Source organism: Procambarus clarkii, chromosome 5, assembly GCF_040958095.1.
Source record: "Procambarus clarkii isolate CNS0578487 chromosome 5, FALCON_Pclarkii_2.0, whole genome shotgun sequence".
Lineage (NCBI taxonomy): Eukaryota > Metazoa > Arthropoda > Malacostraca > Decapoda > Cambaridae > Procambarus > Procambarus clarkii.
The window spans coordinates 17,597,403-17,613,841 of record NC_091154.1 but is presented as its reverse complement, the minus strand read 5'-3'; the positions used below and the strand labels follow the sequence as shown (position 1 = coordinate 17,613,841).

General features: G+C 55.1%; 1 protein-coding gene across 1 annotated transcript in view; it reads right to left on the bottom strand.

The window, feature by feature from the left end:
- The window catches only part of LOC123766585 (phosphoribosylformylglycinamidine synthase), a 452,541-nt gene that overhangs the window by 242,130 nt on the left and 193,972 nt on the right, over positions 1-16,439 (bottom strand). Inside the window, exon 13 of the mRNA XM_069302853.1 lies at positions 16,030-16,253. Coding sequence (XP_069158954.1) covers positions 16,030-16,253 — 224 coding nt within the window. The remainder of the gene's footprint in view (positions 1-16,029; positions 16,254-16,439) is intronic.

Here is a 16,439-nt window from a genome sequence, read left to right as displayed (position 1 = left end):
TATGCAAAAAACAAAATTATCAATTTGCTCACATTAACTGTCTTTCTGTAAGTCAAATTGAAATATAATTTACCATAAAGAGAATATACAGTAATATAATAAAAGATTAAATATGCAGCACTACATTGTACCTTCTTTAACCCTAAACCCTCAAACCGCTAAGGGCTTTTTGGCCCTTTGCAACTGTCGGAAATTTCTGACACCCCAAATACTAACTATTAGTGCAGTAAGATAGAAGTATTGTGTTAGGATATCAAATTTACTAATAATATTAATTCCTAGTGTAGGAATGCCAAAAGTTTCCAACTATTCATGGCTGCTGTTGCATCAGCCGCCCCACCTCAAATGGGGATGAATTCTTTAGTTGTGTTGTAATTTAGATTGGAAATTTCTTTTAATTTAACCCATAAAGTGCGCATCACGTCATATGACGTGCTGGACGTTATTCCAGTCAACTGCGCATCACGTCATATGATGTGTTGGAGTACTACGCAAGATTTAAATAGCCCGCGGATACACGGGGTTCACCACACCTTCATCAGGGCTCTTGTAAACAGACGCCATTTTTTTTTTTAAATCGTGGGCCAAACTCCCAGGTGTTATTGGCCTCAGTATTGAGTGAGCAACCAAGCCTGACGCACGCAGCATGAGCTAACAACATTGCTGTTCAGCTTGTGACCACAGCATCGCCTAAAAATGCCAAATTATACTTGTTCATGTATTATGTAGCGATGATATTATTACAGAAGACCCCTGACTGTGATAAAACTGACCAGAGTTCTGATAATAGCAGGATTGTGGTGATATTTAGCGCTGTGCGCCATGGAGGGAGGAGTAATGCTGTGGGAGGGAGGGTGGTGGCGATGTCTTTTGACTGTGTGTGGCCACCTTTTATTGACTGCACTCAGCATACCAGCTTAGTGGTTCGCTATGGTGAACACAAATGTAGATACTTATATATAACGTGTGTATAGAGGGTATAAACAGCAAGAGAAGGTTTGGAGCCGCCATTTTGGTGAGGGCGATGGCGTCGTCTGCATGACGCCACCGTGCAGACGACGGTGTTGTTTACTGGTTACCACGATGGTCTTTGGGCACCATACCAGTTTATTTGTACAAGTATGGCGAATAAAACGGGTAGATATTTATATATAATGTGTGTATATAGCGTAATAACACCACACAGTATTGTTGGAGGAGAAATATTAGTGCGTCTGGCCTTGAGGGCGGCCGCCGATCAGCTGACTGTGTGAGTAGCCACATCTTTGTGCCTTTACTCACCATACAAGCTTAGATGTACAGTTATGGTGAACAAAACATGTAGATACTTATATATAACGTCTGTATATAGTGAATTATAGCAAAAACAGTATTGTGGGAGGAGAATGTGGGCGAGTCAGATGACTGGAGGGAGGGCGGGAGTGGCTGGCTGGTACACGGCGGTCACTCCTCGTTACTTTTTTGACTCATAATAGCTACTTAGTGATTCGTTATAGTGAACAAACCATGCAGATACTTATATATAACCTGTGCTTATAATGTAATAACCGGCAAAGTATTTGTTCACCGATTGATGAACATAATTGAATCAACAATATGCACACCATATTTTTGAGTACAGCGATGATTCACTCATTTTATTATATAAATATATCACACTACACACTATTGAATAATATTACAGCAAAAAAAAATACGAAAAATCAATCAGAGACATTGAAATAATTAGGTAATTATCTCTTTTGTGGCAACTCCGGCCTGACAGCTAGCGAGCAACAGACCGCCTGGGACGCACGCTGAGTCAGCGCCTATAATTTGCCAGACTTCCCCGCCCTATAGCGGGCCAATATATGCCACTTACGATTTTTTTTATTATTTTTCCCATGATCAGTGAACACAAATTAACAGGTTAGGAAGAAAAAATATATATTTTTTTTTGTATGCGCCTGTGGTTGTCAAATGGTATATAGCCAAGTGCCATTTAAGGGTTAATGTTGGTGCTGAAGGTAGAACATGAACACATTTTTCTCTGAAATAATACACGTTTATAACAATATTATACAAAACTAAGTGGCATGAGAGGCCATAGGAAGTCGACGATCCAAGTGATAATGTTGTGGAACAACTTATCCAAGATATATAGTTTCCTACAGGTCAGGTCAGTACAGGAGGCTAATATGCCAGCAAACACTCACCAAGCAACAATGTGTCTTGGATAAGTCGCCCCACAACATTGTCCCTTGGGCCGTCAACCTGCTTTGGTGTCACCAGCAGCTGATTTTCGTCTAATTTTGTTATGAAACTATACTTTATCAGAGTAAAAATGTGTTTTTCCATGTTCTACATTCAGCAGCAACATTATAATGAATAAATATATCATATTTATTCATTACTAATATAATGTTAGGAAGCTTTGGGTAGCTTCGAGTAGCTTTGGGTGATTAGACGGACCCACTGTGCCTAATGGAACACACTGTACCCAAGAGTTTTTAACCACAGTGCTGCTCCCAATTTATTGTGAAATTCCCCGTGCGCATGAAATAAAGTGTTCCCCCCAAATTTTTTTTTCTTCGTAGAATGATAAATTCCCTTCCCAGAACATGTCTGTAAAAATAAATACCAAATTCCACTTACTTTGGCTGTGGGGACGTGGACAAGGTGCGCTGTGACGTCATCAGGGCCTGGTCGCCCGTGCATGAATTGCCCACAGTCGTGCAGGCCATTCAAGCACCGGGTGTTGCCACAAATATATATTTTCAATTATTTGTTCAATGTATTTCCAATGCGGTTTTATTTATGTTTTTTATTGTATATTATGCATATATGAGTTCTTTACAATATACAGTAGAACGTTCATAATGTTCCATGGAACTGTGATACATGTGTCAGTAATGTGTCCACAATAAATGTTTATTGTTGCAATATTACTTGTTAAAAATTCACTAAAATTGCAATATGTACAGTTTCACACACTATATACACAGTACAGAGCACTACTTGGTTTCCGAACTTTAGTTATCCGAAACTTCCAGTTTCCCGATTGGGGTTGGAGAGTCATGCTACACGAACAAAGTTCGGGTAGGAAGCAGCCCGCCAAGCGTCGCGCCGGCCTGTGGTGATGGGTGGGAGATGGTCCAGTTTGCCGCCTTCTACCCTGTGATTTCACAGATTCACGGCCTATTATTCCTATTTTGATTTGTCACGAGGCTAGAGAGTTCATTCTGTAATTTTGTTTTACATATCTGCACAATCAAGAAATATCTGTGCACCATGTCGGCTCCAAATGCACGCATTGCGTCAGTGATTGCTGACTGGTGGGTGGATGGTGGAGCTTAGATGGAAGGCACAATGAGAGAGAGGGGGGAGAATTAGTGACAGAGGGAGGGGGAGGTAGGCAGGAAGTAGTGAGGGGGGGGGATGGGAGAATTAGGGAAGGAGGGAATGGCAGGGATTGGCGCAGGCAGGCAGAGAGGCTGGCTGGCTGGCTGGCAGGCTGCCTGACTGCCTTTCCCTCCCTCTCTAATTCTCCCATTCTCCCTCCTAGCATCTCTCCCTACCGTCCCCTCCCTCCCTTTCTCCCACTATTTCTCCTCTCTCTCTAATTCTCCCCCTCTCTGTTGGTGGAGTGGTGAGGGAGGCAGTAAGGAAGGATTTGCTGACCAGGCGATGGTTGCCAAACTTAATCGCCCATATTGTATTACAAATTTTAATCTTAGTTGTAAAATATTTATGCCAAAATGTTAATTTCATATATTAATATACATTATTAATCATTAACATGTTATATGATTTCCTATTTATTAATTAACCCCTTTAACTGTGCGGCCTATAAATATGACATCTCCCCCAGTGCGCAAGAAATGAAACCTCGGGAAAAAATTCTTTTTTCTTCTGAAAGTGTCAAAAACCCATCCCTGTATATGGGTATAGCAACGGAAGTTCGAAATTGTACTTTGGCTGCTATGGGTTCCGAAAGGTGGGGGCGTGACGTCATCATTCCCCGTGCGCCAGAGCAGTATGCTCCTGGGGCCGGTGGGGCGTCCGGGGCGGGGCGCATGAGTTGCTGCAAATATATTTTTGTTAATTTTTTGCGCACGGTTCCAAATACATTTTGTTTGTTTTTACGTGCTAATCCTATGTATAATTAACACGTACACTATATTATGGCAGTAAAACATCCGTACTGTCCGAAGACACTGTGTTACGTGCATGACACTTGTGTACACATATGTTGCACATATTTACCATACATCATGCTAATTTATGTATATATACAATCTATTTACAGACTATACACTGTCACACGCTATATACATTCACCATCAACACACTCAGAACACCGCGAGTGTGAGCAGCCACACCCAGCCAGCCCTCCCTCACTCCAACATCTTACTCGCCAACATTGCTCCTCCCACCATACTTTTATTGTATTTATTACATGATTTACACATGTTATATATACCTATCTACATGTTTTATTTACCAGAACTATGCAAGTAAGCCGGTATTGTGTCCAAACAGTACAATGGCCACCATACACTGCATGACAAATCACACAGCAGACGACGCTACGATTACGATGTCACCTCCCTCACCAAAATAGCTCCTCACAACATACTCCTGGTGCTGTTATTACACTATTCACACACACTGTATATACCCATGTACACGTGTGTTCCCCATAGCGAACCACGAAGCTAGTACAGTGAGCAAAACAAGAGTTACTGCCACACAGTGAGGCTACCTCAATTCTCTCCCTTCCTCCCTCCCTCCCTCCCTCACCAAAATTCCTCCTCAGTACGCACAACGCTCATTATAACCACAATCCTGGTCACTAATACATGTAAATGAATAATTGACCACAAGTTTATTTTGAAAAGGAACCTAAAAAGTCATTTGAAGATTCCTAGATGGACAAAATAATGCTGTGGTGCTGTGGCTAGCGCTGTGAAAATCGTGAACAGCATTGAATCACTGATATTTGAACATTGTACCCAGTCATTATCACACTCGAGCTCTTCTATAATACTATTAAGGCTAAATAAAAGATTATATATTTTGACAATATTAGGCGATGCTGTGGTCACACGATGAACAGCAGTGCTGTGCGCTCATGCTGCGAGCGCCAGCCTTGGTTGCTCACTCACTACTGAAGCTCTGACACCCGGTAATGTGGACCATGTTTTTTTTTAACATGGCGTCTGTTTACAAGAACCCTGAGGAAGCTGATGTGAACCCCATGTAGCCGCGGGAGTTTTGAATGGAACGTGAAAAATAAAAACACCCGGAGGCGCGTTGCGCACCTGAAGCCTGGGCCTGCAGGCACGTTGTGCAGTTAAAGGGTTAAACAAATATAGTTTTATTTATGAATTATACACAGTTGGCATCTGGGAGCAGGCACTGACAGACATGTCCGCCTCTACACAGCCTCCACCCCATTAGTAGCTCCCCCTCCTCCATAGCCTCCTGTTCTCATGTTATGAGGAAGGCAGTGAGGGAGGGATGGCAGGCATTGAGGGGGAGAGGCAGTGAGGCATTGAAAGGGAGAGACAGTGAGGCATTGAGGGGGGAGAGGCATTGAGGGGGGAGAGGCATTGAGGGGGGAGAGGCAGTGAGGGGGGAGAGGCAGTGAGGGGGGAGAGGCAGTGAGGGGGGAGAGGCAGTGAGGGGGGAGAGGCAGTGAGGGGGGAGAGGCAGTGAGGGGGGAGAGGCAGTGAGGGGGGAGAGGCAGTGAGGGGGGAGAGGCAGTGAGGGGGGAGAGGCAGTGAGGGGGGAGAGGCAGTGAGGGGGGAAAGGCAGTGAGGGGGGAAAGGCAGTGAGGCATTGAGGGGGGAGGCGCATTGAGGGGGAAAAGGCAGTGAGGGGGGAATGGCAGTGAGGGGGGAAAGGCAGCGAGGCATTGAGGGGGAGACGCAGCGAGGCATTGAGGGGGAGAGGCAGCGAGGCATTGAGAAGGAGAGGCAGCGAGGCATTGAGGGGGGAGACGCAGCGAGGCATTGAGGGGGGAGACGCAGCGAGGCATTGAGGGGGGAGACGCAGCGAGGCATTGAGGGGGGAGACGCAGCGAGGCATTGAGGGGGGAGACGCAGCGAGGCATTGAGGGGGGAGACGCAGCGAGGCATTGAGGGGGGAGACGCAGCGAGGCATTGAGGGGGGAGACGCAGCGAGGCATTGAGGGGGGAGACGCAGCGAGGCATTGAGGGGGGAGACGCAGCGAGGCATTGAGGGGGGAGACGCAGCGAGGCATTGAGGGGGGAGACGCAGCGAGGCATTGAGGGGGGGAGACGCAGCGAGGCATTGAGGGGGGAGACGCAGCGAGGCATTGAGGGGGGAGACGCAGCGAGGCATTGAGGGGGGAGACGCAGCGAGGCATTGAGGGGGGAGACGCAGCGAGGCATTGAGGGGGGAGACGCAGCGAGGCATTGAGGGGGGAGACGCAGCGAGGCATTGAGGGGGGAGACGCAGCGAGGCATTGAGGGGGGAGACGCAGCGAGGCATTGAGGGGGGAGACGCAGCGAGGCATTGAGGGGGGAGACGCAGCGAGGCATTGAGGGGGGAGACGCAGCGAGGCATTGAGGGGGGAGACGCAGCGAGGCATTGAGGGGGGAGACGCAGCGAGGCATTGAGGGGGGAGACGCAGCGAGGCATTGAGGGGGGAGACGCCAGCGAGGCATTGAGGGGGGAGACGCAGCGAGGGCATTGAGGGGGGAGACCGCAGCGAGGCATTGAGGGGGGAGACGCAGCGAGGCATTGAGGGGGGAGACGCAGCGAGGCATTGAGGGGGGAGACGCAGCGAGGCATTGAGGGGGGAGACGCAGCGAGGCATTGAGGGGGGAGACGCAGCGAGGCATTGGAGGGGGGAGACGCAGCGAGGCATTGAGGGGGGAGACGCAGCGAGGCATTGAGGGGGGAGACGCAGCGAGGCATTGAGGGGGGGAGACGCAGCGAGGCATTGAGGGGGGAGACGCAGCGAGGCATTGAGGGGGGGAGACGCAGCGAGGCATTGAGACGCAGCGAGGCATTGAGGGGGGAGACGCAGCGAGGCATTGAGGGGGGAGACGCAGCGAGGCATTGAGGGGGGAGACGCAGCGAGGCATTGAGGGGGGAGACGCAGCGAGGCATTGAGGGGGGAGACGCAGCGAGGCATTGAGGGGGGAGACGCAGCGAGGCATTGAGGGGGGAGACGCAGCGAGGCATTGAGGGGGGAGACGCAGCGAGGCATTGAGGGGGGAGACGCAGCGAGGCATTGAGGGGGGAGACGCAGCGAGGCATTGAGGGGGGAGACGCAGCGAGGCATTGAGGGGGGAGACGCAGCGAGGCATTGAGGGGGGAGACGCAGCGAGGCATTGAGGGGGGAGACGCAGCGAGGCATTGAGGGGGGAGACGCAGCGAGGCATTGAGGGGGGAGACGCAGCGAGGCATTGAGGGGGGAGACGCAGCGAGGCATTGAGGGGGGAGACGCAGCGAGGCATTGAGGGGGGAGACGCAGCGAGGCATTGAGGGGGGAGACGCAGCGAGGCATTGAGGGGGGAGACGCAGCGAGGCATTGAGGGGGGAGACGCAGCGAGGCATTGAGGGGGGAGACGCAGCGAGGCATTGAGGGGGGAGACGCAGCGAGGCATTGAGGGGGGAGACGCAGCGAGGCATTGAGGGGGGAGACGCAGCGAGGCATTGAGGGGGGAGACGCAGCGAGGCATTGAGGGGGGAGACGCAGCGAGGCATTGAGGGGGGAGACGCAGCGAGGCATTGAGGGGGGAGACGCAGCGAGGCATTGAGGGGGGAGACGCAGCGAGGCATTGAGGGGGGAGACGCAGCGAGGCATTGAGGGGGAGACGCAGCGAGGCATTGAGGGGGGAGACGCAGCGAGGCATTGAGGGGGGAGACGCAGCGAGGCATTGAGGGGGGAGACGCAGCGAGGCATTGAGGGGGGAGACGCAGCGAGGCATTGAGGGGGGAGACGCAGCGAGGCATTGAGGGGGGAGACGCAGCGAGGCATTGAGGGGGGAGACGCAGCGAGGCATTGAGGGGGGAGACGCAGCGAGGCATTGAGGGGGGAGACGCAGCGAGGCATTGAGGGGGGAGACGCAGCGAGGCATTGAGGGGGGAGACGCAGCGAGGCATTGAGGGGGGAGACGCAGCGAGGCATTGAGGGGGGAGACGCAGCGAGGCATTGAGGGGGGAGACGCAGCGAGGCATTGAGGGGGGAGACGCAGCGAGGCATTGAGGGGGGAGACGCAGCGAGGCATTGAGGGGGGAGACGCAGCGAGGCATTGAGGGGGGAGACGCAGCGAGGCATTGAGGGGGGAGACGCAGCGAGGCATTGAGGGGGGAGACGCAGCGAGGCATTGAGGGGGGAGACGCAGCGAGGCATTGAGGGGGGAGACGCAGCGAGGCATTGAGGGGGGAGACGCAGCGAGGCATTGAGGGGGGAGACGCAGCGAGGCATTGAGGGGGGAGACGCAGCGAGGCATTGAGGGGGGAGACGCAGCGAGGCATTGAGGGGGGAGACGCAGCGAGGCATTGAGGGGGGAGACGCAGCGAGGCATTGAGGGGGGAGACGCAGCGAGGCATTGAGGGGGGAGACGCAGCGAGGCATTGAGGGGGGAGACGCAGCGAGGCATTGAGGGGGGAGACGCAGCGAGGCATTGAGGGGGGAGACGCAGCGAGGCATTGAGGGGGGAGACGCAGCGAGGCATTGAGGGGGGAGACGCAGCGAGGCATTGAGGGGGGAGACGCAGCGAGGCATTGAGGGGGAGACGCAGCGAGGCATTGAGGGGGGAGACGCAGCGAGGCATTGAGGGGGGAGACGCAGCGAGGCATTGAGGGGGGAGACGCAGCGAGGCATTGAGGGGGGAGACGCAGCGAGGCATTGAGGGGGGAGACGCAGCGAGGCATTGAGGGGGGAGACGCAGCGAGGCATTGAGGGGGGAGACGCAGCGAGGCATTGAGGGGGGAGACGCAGCGAGGCATTGAGGGGGGAGACGCAGCGAGGCATTGAGGGGGGAGACGCAGCGAGGCATTGAGGGGGGAGACGCAGCGAGGCATTGAGGGGGGAGACGCAGCGAGGCATTGAGGGGGAGACGCAGCGAGGCATTGAGGGGGGAGACGCAGCGAGGCATTGAGGGGGGAGACGCAGCGAGGCATTGAGGGGGGAGACGCAGCGAGGCATTGAGGGGGGAGACGCAGCGAGGCATTGAGGGGGAGACGCAGCGAGGCATTGAGGGGGGAGACGCAGCGAGGCATTGAGGGGGGAGACGCAGCGAGGCATTGAGGGGGGAGACGCAGCGAAGGCATTGAGGGGGGAGACGCAGCGAGGCATTGAGGGGGGAGACGCAGCGAGGCATTGAGGGGGGAGACGCAGCGAGGCATTGAGGGGGGAGACGCAGCGAGGCATTGAGGGGGGAGACGCAGCGAGGCATTGAGGGGGGAGACGCAGCGAGGCATTGAGGGGGGAGACGCAGCGAGGCATTGAGGGGGGAGACGCAGCGAGGCATTGAGGGGGGAGACGCAGCGAGGCATTGAGGGGGAGACGCAGCGAGGCATTGAGGGGGAGACGCAGCGAGGCATTGAGGGGGGAGACGCAGCGAGGCATTGAGGGGGGAACGCAGCGAGGCATTGAGGGGGGAGACGCAGCGAGGCATTGAGGGGGGAGACGCAGCGAGGCATTGAGGGGGGAGACGCAGCGGAGGCATTGAGGGGGGAGACGCAGCGAGGCATTGAGGGGGGAGACGCAGCGAGGCATTGAGGTGGGGAGACGCAGCGAGGCATTGAGGGGGGAGACGCAGCGAGGCATTTGAGGGGGGGAGACGCAGCGAGGCATTGAGGGGGGAGACGCAGCGAGGCATTGAGGGGGGAGACGCAGCGAGGCATGGAGGGGGGAGACGCAGCGAGGCATTGAGGGGGGAGACGCAGCGGGCATTGAGGGGGGAGACGCAGCGAGGCATTGAGGGGAGACGCAGCGAGGCATTGAGGGGGGAGACGCAGCGAGAGCATTGATGGGGGAGCACCAAGCGAGGCATTGAGGGGGGAGACGCAGCGAGGCATTGAGGTGGGGAGACGCAGCGAGGCATTGAGGGGGGAGACGCAGCGAGGCATTGAGGGGGGAGACGCAGCGAGGCATTGAGGGGGGAGACGCAGCGAGGCAGGGGGGAGACGCAGCGAGGCATTGAGGGGGGAGAGACGCAGCGAGGCATTGAGGGGGGAGACGCAGCGAGGCATTGAGGGGGGAGACGCAGCGAGGCATTGAGGGGGGAGACGCAGCGAGGCATTGAGGGGGGACGCAGCGAGGCATTGAGGGGGGAGACGCAGCGAGGCATTGAGGGGGGAGACGCAGCGAGGCATTGAGGGGGGAGACGCAGCGAGGCATTGAGGGGGGAGACGCAGCGAGGCATTGAGGGGGGAGACGCAGCGAGGCATTGAGGGGGAGACGCAGCGAGGCATTGAGGGGGGAGACGCAGCGAGGCATAGAGGGGGGAGACGCAGCGAGGCATTGAGGGGGGAGACGCAGTGAGGCATTGAGCGGGGAGACGCAGTGAGGGGGAGAGGCATTGAGGGGGGAGATGCATTGAGGGGGGAGAGGCATTGAGGGGGGGAGAGGCATTGAGGGGGGAGAGGCATTGAGGGGGGGAGAGGCATTGAGGGGGGAGAGGCATTGAGGGGGGGAGAGGCATTGAGGGGGAGAGGCATTGAGGGGGAGAGGCACTGAGGGGGAGAGGCACTGAGGGGGAGAGGCACTGAAGGGGGAGGCATTGAGGGGGAAAGGCAGTGAGGCATTGAGGGGGGAGAGGCAGTGAGGGGGGAAAGGCATTGAGGGGGGAGACGCAGCGAGGCATTGAGGGGGGAGATGCAGCGAGGCATTGAGGGGGGAGACGCAGCGAGGCATTGAGGGGGGAGACGCAGCGAGGCATTGAGGGGGGAGAGGCATTGAGGGAGGAGAGGCATTGAGGGGGGGAGAGGCATTGAGGGGGGGAGAGGCATTGAGGGGGAGGCATTGAGGGGGAGAGGCAGTGAGGCATTGAGGAGGAGAGGCAGTGAGACATTGAGGGGGAAAGGCAGTGAGGCATTGAGGGGGAGGCATTGAGGGGGAAGAGGCATTGAGGGGGGAGAGGCATTGAGGGGGGAGAGGCATTGAGGGGGGAGAGGCATTGAAGGGGGAGAGGCATTGAGGGGGGAGAGGCATTGAGGGGGGAGAGGCATTGAGGGGGAGAGGCATTGAGGGGGGAGAGGCATTGAGGGGGGAGAGGCATTGAGGGGGGAGAGGCATTGAGGGGGAGAGGCAGCGAGGCATTGAAACATTGAGGGGGAGAGGCAGTGAGGCATTGAGGGGGGAGAGGCAGAGAGGCATTGAGGGGGAGAGGCAGTGAGGCATTGAGGGGGAGAGGCAGCAACCCGTTCTCACACAAGACAGCACATATATGACTTAATGCTTAAAGTCAATATGTGTAATGTGAATTAGTACATATGTGATATATTCCCAGTTAACTTTTTTCCCAAGTCCCAAACTCTTCCTCACGTACCAATTTACGTCTCACAGTACCCGTCCATCAGCGTAGATAGCAGAATAGTCCAGATTGGTTCAATTATAATGAAAATTGTAGTTTTCAGGTCCCACATGGGTTGTGAAATTTACCTACTATTGTTCATGCTCTAAGAATATTACAGATCAGCTACATCCTATTGAAGGCTCGTAGTTTTGTTTTGAGAAATATTAGTTGTTCTTAGTAAATTATAATAAGCACTATAAATAATTACATAGAATAACAGTGCTTCACCAATCAATATTATATACCATAGTTTGTGCTTTAACAATATTCAAAGAATGTTTTGTAGGAACACTAACAGGAAACGATGTTACGTTGGAATGTCTATGGGGTAAACTACTGCAAACAGGATGGTATGGTGTGTACTATACCAACTATAGGATGGGTATATTTGTTCCGGACCATATTGGAAACGGACCCAACTATGGGATGGGTTAACCCAAGTATCGCGTTTCCAAAAGGGTCGCCCATGTTGGAAAAGACGAATGCTGAAAGAATGTTGTTGAAAACATCTTGATGACTTATTAAATCAAAATTATTTATTAGTCAGTAGAAAGACAAAAATGCGATCTGTAAAACCTCTACCAGACAAATATTTTAAGTAAAACCGAAGATATTTGTAGTTTTATAAAAGGGTCAGTTTTCATCGCTCGTCGAGCTCGTAAACCACAGCATTCATCTCAGAACCATGCCTATTTCACGCAGATTCCTTAATAAACGTAAGAGTTTTATATGTCACAAGAAAGATAGAAATATAAGCTTCATTCTAAATACCTTACCATGGGCATATTTAGATTTACCCCCCCTCTGTGGGCTGAGAGGCTGTGAGGGGGGGGAGAGGCAGTGAGGGGGGGGAGAGGCAGTGAGGGGGGGAGAGGCAGTGAGGGGGGGAGAGGCAGTGAGGGGGGGAGAGGCAGTGAGGGGGGGGAGAGGCAGTGAGGGGGGGGAGAGGCTGTGAGGGGGGGAGAGGCTGTGAGGGGGGGAGAGGCTGTGAGGGGGGGAGAGGCTGTGAGGGGGGGGAGAGGCTGTGAGGGGGGGGAGAGGCTGTGAGGGGGGGAGAGGCTGTGAGGGGGGGAGAGGCTGTGAGGGGGGGAGAGGCTGTGAGGGGGGGAGAGGCTGTGAGGGGGGGAGAGGCTGTGAGGGGGGGAGAGGCTGTGAGGGGGGGAGAGGCTGTGAGGGGGGGAGAGGCTGTGAGGGGGGGGAGAGGCTGTGAGGGGGGGAGAGGCTGTGAGGGGGGGGAGAGGCTGTGAGGGGGGGGGAGAGGCTGTGAGGGGGGGAGAGGCTGTGAGGGGGGGAGAGGCTGTGAGGGGGGGGAGAGGCTGTGAGGGGGGGAGAGGCTGTGAGGGGGGGGAGAGGCTGTGAGGGGGGGAGAGGCTGTGAGGGGGGGAGAGGCTGTGAGGGGGGGAGAGGCTGTGAGGGGGGGAGAGGCTGTGAGGGGGGAGAGGCTGTGAGGGGGGGAGAGGCTGTGAGGGGGGAGAGGCTGTGAGGGGGGGAGAGGCTGTGAGGGGGGAGAGGCTGTGAGGGGGGGAGAGGCTGTGAGGGGGGGAGAGGCTGTGAGGGGGGAGAGGCTGTGAGGGGGGGAGAGGCTGTGAGGGGGGGAGAGGCTGTGAGGGGGGGAGAGGCTGTGAGGGGGGGAGAGGCTGTGAGGGGGGGAGAGGCTGTGAGGGGGGAGAGGCTGTGAGGGGGGGAGAGGCTGTGAGGGGGGGAGAGGCTGTGAGGGGGGGAGAGGCTGTGAGGGGGGGAGAGGCTGTGAGGGGGGGAGAGGCTGTGAGGGGGGGAGAGGCTGTGAGGGGGGGAGAGGCTGTGAGGGGGGGAGAGGCTGTGAGGGGGGGAGAGGCTGTGAGGGGGGGAGAGGCTGTGAGGGGGGGAGAGGCTGTGAGGGGGGGAGAGGCTGTGAGGGGGGGAGAGGCTGTGAGGGGGGGGAGAGGCTGTGAGGGGGGGAGAGGCTGTGAGGGGGGGAGAGGCTGTGAGGGGGGGAGAGGCTGTGAGGGGGGGAGAGGCTGTGAGGGGGGGAGAGGCTGTGAGGGGGGGAGAGGCTGTGAGGGGGGGAGAGGCTGTGAGGGGGGGAGAGGCTGTGAGGGGGGGAGAGGCTGTGAGGGGGGGAGAGGCTGTGAGGGGGGGAGAGGCTGTGAGGGGGGGAGAGGCTGTGAGGGGGGGAGAGGCTGTGAGGGGGGGAGAGGCTGTGAGGGGGGGAGAGGCTGTGAGGGGGGGAGAGGCTGTGAGGGGGGGAGAGGCTGTGAGGGGGGCGAGAGGCTGTGAGGGGGCGAGAGGCTGTGAGGGGGCGAGAGGCTGTGAGGGGGCGAGAGGCTGTGAGGGGGGCGAGAGGCTGTGAGGGGGGGAGAGGCTTGTGAGGGGGGGAGAGGCTGTGAGGGGGGGAGAGGCTGTGAGGGGGGGAGAGGCTGTGAGGGGGGGAGAGGCTGTGAGGGGGGGAGAGGCTGTGAGGGGGGGAGAGGCTGTGAGGGGGGAGAGGCTGTGAGGGGGGGAGAGGCTAGTGAGGGGGGGAGAGGCAGTGAGGGGGGGAGAGGCAGTGAGGGGGGGAGAGGCAGTGAGGGGGGGAGAGGCAGTGAGGGGGGGAGAGGCAGTGAGGGGGGGAGAGGCAGTGAGGGGGGGAGAGGCAGTGAGGGGGGGAGAGGCAGTGAGGGGGGGAGAGGCAGTGAGGGGGGAGAGGCAGTGAGGGGGGAGAGGCAGTGAGGGGGGAGAGGCAGTGAGGGGGGAGAGGCAGTGAGGGGGGAGAGGCAGTGAGGGGGGAGAGGCAGTGAGGGGGGAGAGGCAGTGAGGGGGGAGAGGCAGTGAGGGGGGAGAGGCAGTGAGGGGGGAGAGGCAGTGAGGGGGGAGAGGCAGTGAGGGGGGAGAGGCAGTGAGGGGGGAGAGGCAGTGAGGGGGGAGAGGCAGTGAGGGGGGAGAGGCAGTGAGGGGGGAGAGGCAGTGAGGGGGGAGAGGCAGTGAGGGGGGAGAGGCAGTGAGGGGGGAGAGGCAGTGAGGGGGAGAGGCAGTGAGGGGGGAGATGCAGTGAGGGGGAGATGCAGTGAGGGGGAGATGCAGTGAGGGGGAGATGCAGTGAGGGGGAGATGCAGTGAGGGGGAGATGCAGTGAGGGGGAGATGCAGTGAGGGGGAGATGCAGTGAGGGGGAGATGCAGTGAGGGGGAGATGCAGTGAGGGGGAGATGCAGTGAGGGGGAGATGCAGTGAGGGGGAGATGCAGTGAGGGGGAGATGCAGTGAGGGGGAGATGCAGTGAGGGGGAGAGGCAGTGAGGGGGGAGAGGCAGTGAGGGGGGAGAGGCAGTGAGGAAGGGAAGGGTGGGGGTGAGTGACCGCAATTACACAATGACTTTACTTCATTTGTTGCATTTATGCTATGAATCTATCGATTTTTTCCCTTAGAATTTTTTGTTCAATAAAAAAAAAAAATCTGTCCATTTTCCTCCATTCTCGTTTACGAACTTAAACGATAACCAACGGGTCTCATCCCCAAGGGGTTCGGAAACCAAGTGGTGCTCTATAACACACTGTATTACACACTCAGTTCTTCGGAAGTGAGTAATAATCAACGAAGTAGTCCATGGTGCACAGCGCGACTTCGCTCTCGTTGCACCAGGTACAGATAAATTTTCGCTTCCTGTTTTTTCATTGTGTGTGCTAGCAAATAACGCACTCACGAACACCCTTCGCTTTATTATTTGTAGGTTGTATGTAGCCAAGCTTGTAAAGCACAGGGTGGTATTGAAAAGATTACAGGAAAAGATGAATTTGTAAGGTAGTCTTGAAAAGATTGCTTTGTATGGTCCCACACTGGAAGAGATTCAGCTTGCCTCAAAGAGTGTCCTTCAGTCAGAAACAGATTCAGCTAGCCTCAGAGAGTGTCCGTCAGTCAGGAAGAGATTCGGGTATTCTTGAAAATATCTATGGAAACCACCACAATGGAAGCTGCTAACATTGTTCATCTATGCTACTTGTATCAGATGCATCATCACTGAATGCAGAAAGTGAATTAATCTATGTATCATCTAAATTAATTGGAGATAGCATAGGATTGCAAGGGTGACGCTCAGAACTACAACTGGATACGCTCACTGTATTGTCCTCATAGGTGCTGTATCACTTGCATCCGACCTTTGTGTTAGGTCCTTATTGCATCTAGCTTCACCAATATTATGACCCATATGTTCTTCAAACAATAAGGTTCGCATTTCACCAACAGAGCGTTATCTTTCAACACCACGTCAGACGGGTGTTTGGGAGCCAGAGGTGCGTGCGCCACCCATGGTTGCTCATTCAGTACTAACCCAGCCAGCAGCCCTAGGGCATTCTAGGAATTTTTTCCAAGATGGCTGCCTCTCACTGGAGGTCCTAAGAGTCCATTTAGTACACAACCAACCTTGCACACATTTAGAATGTGTACCAAAAAATCAAGATAGTTTTCTTGGTTGGCGCAGTTTCCCGTCGAACGAGAATACTCGGCTGGCGGAGTTAGGTGGTTAAAAAACAAACCTTGTCATCATCAGTAATGAGGCCCACAACATCCAGAGGACACTTCTCCCGTTGAGCAAGCTGCAGCAGGGTTGGAATCTGCTGCTCATCAACCAACATGGCATTTGACTCCTGGTACTCAGCGCCCCAGATCTCCAGTGTAGACAGTGTAGGGTCTCCAAGGCTGAACGACTTTGTAAATATTACACCACCAGCACCTTCCATCAACTCCTTCAGCACATTAGCTGTTGGTAAATATAACAAAAGTTAAAACGGTCCTAAAGTACAACAGGGTTTTTTAATACATGGGCAGACTTGTCACAATAACATGACTGAAGGTGATGATGACCAAACCACATGCCAGAAGATTGAGACAACGTTCTTTTGGTCTGTCCTGGACCATTATCGACTTTATAATGGTCCAGGACAGA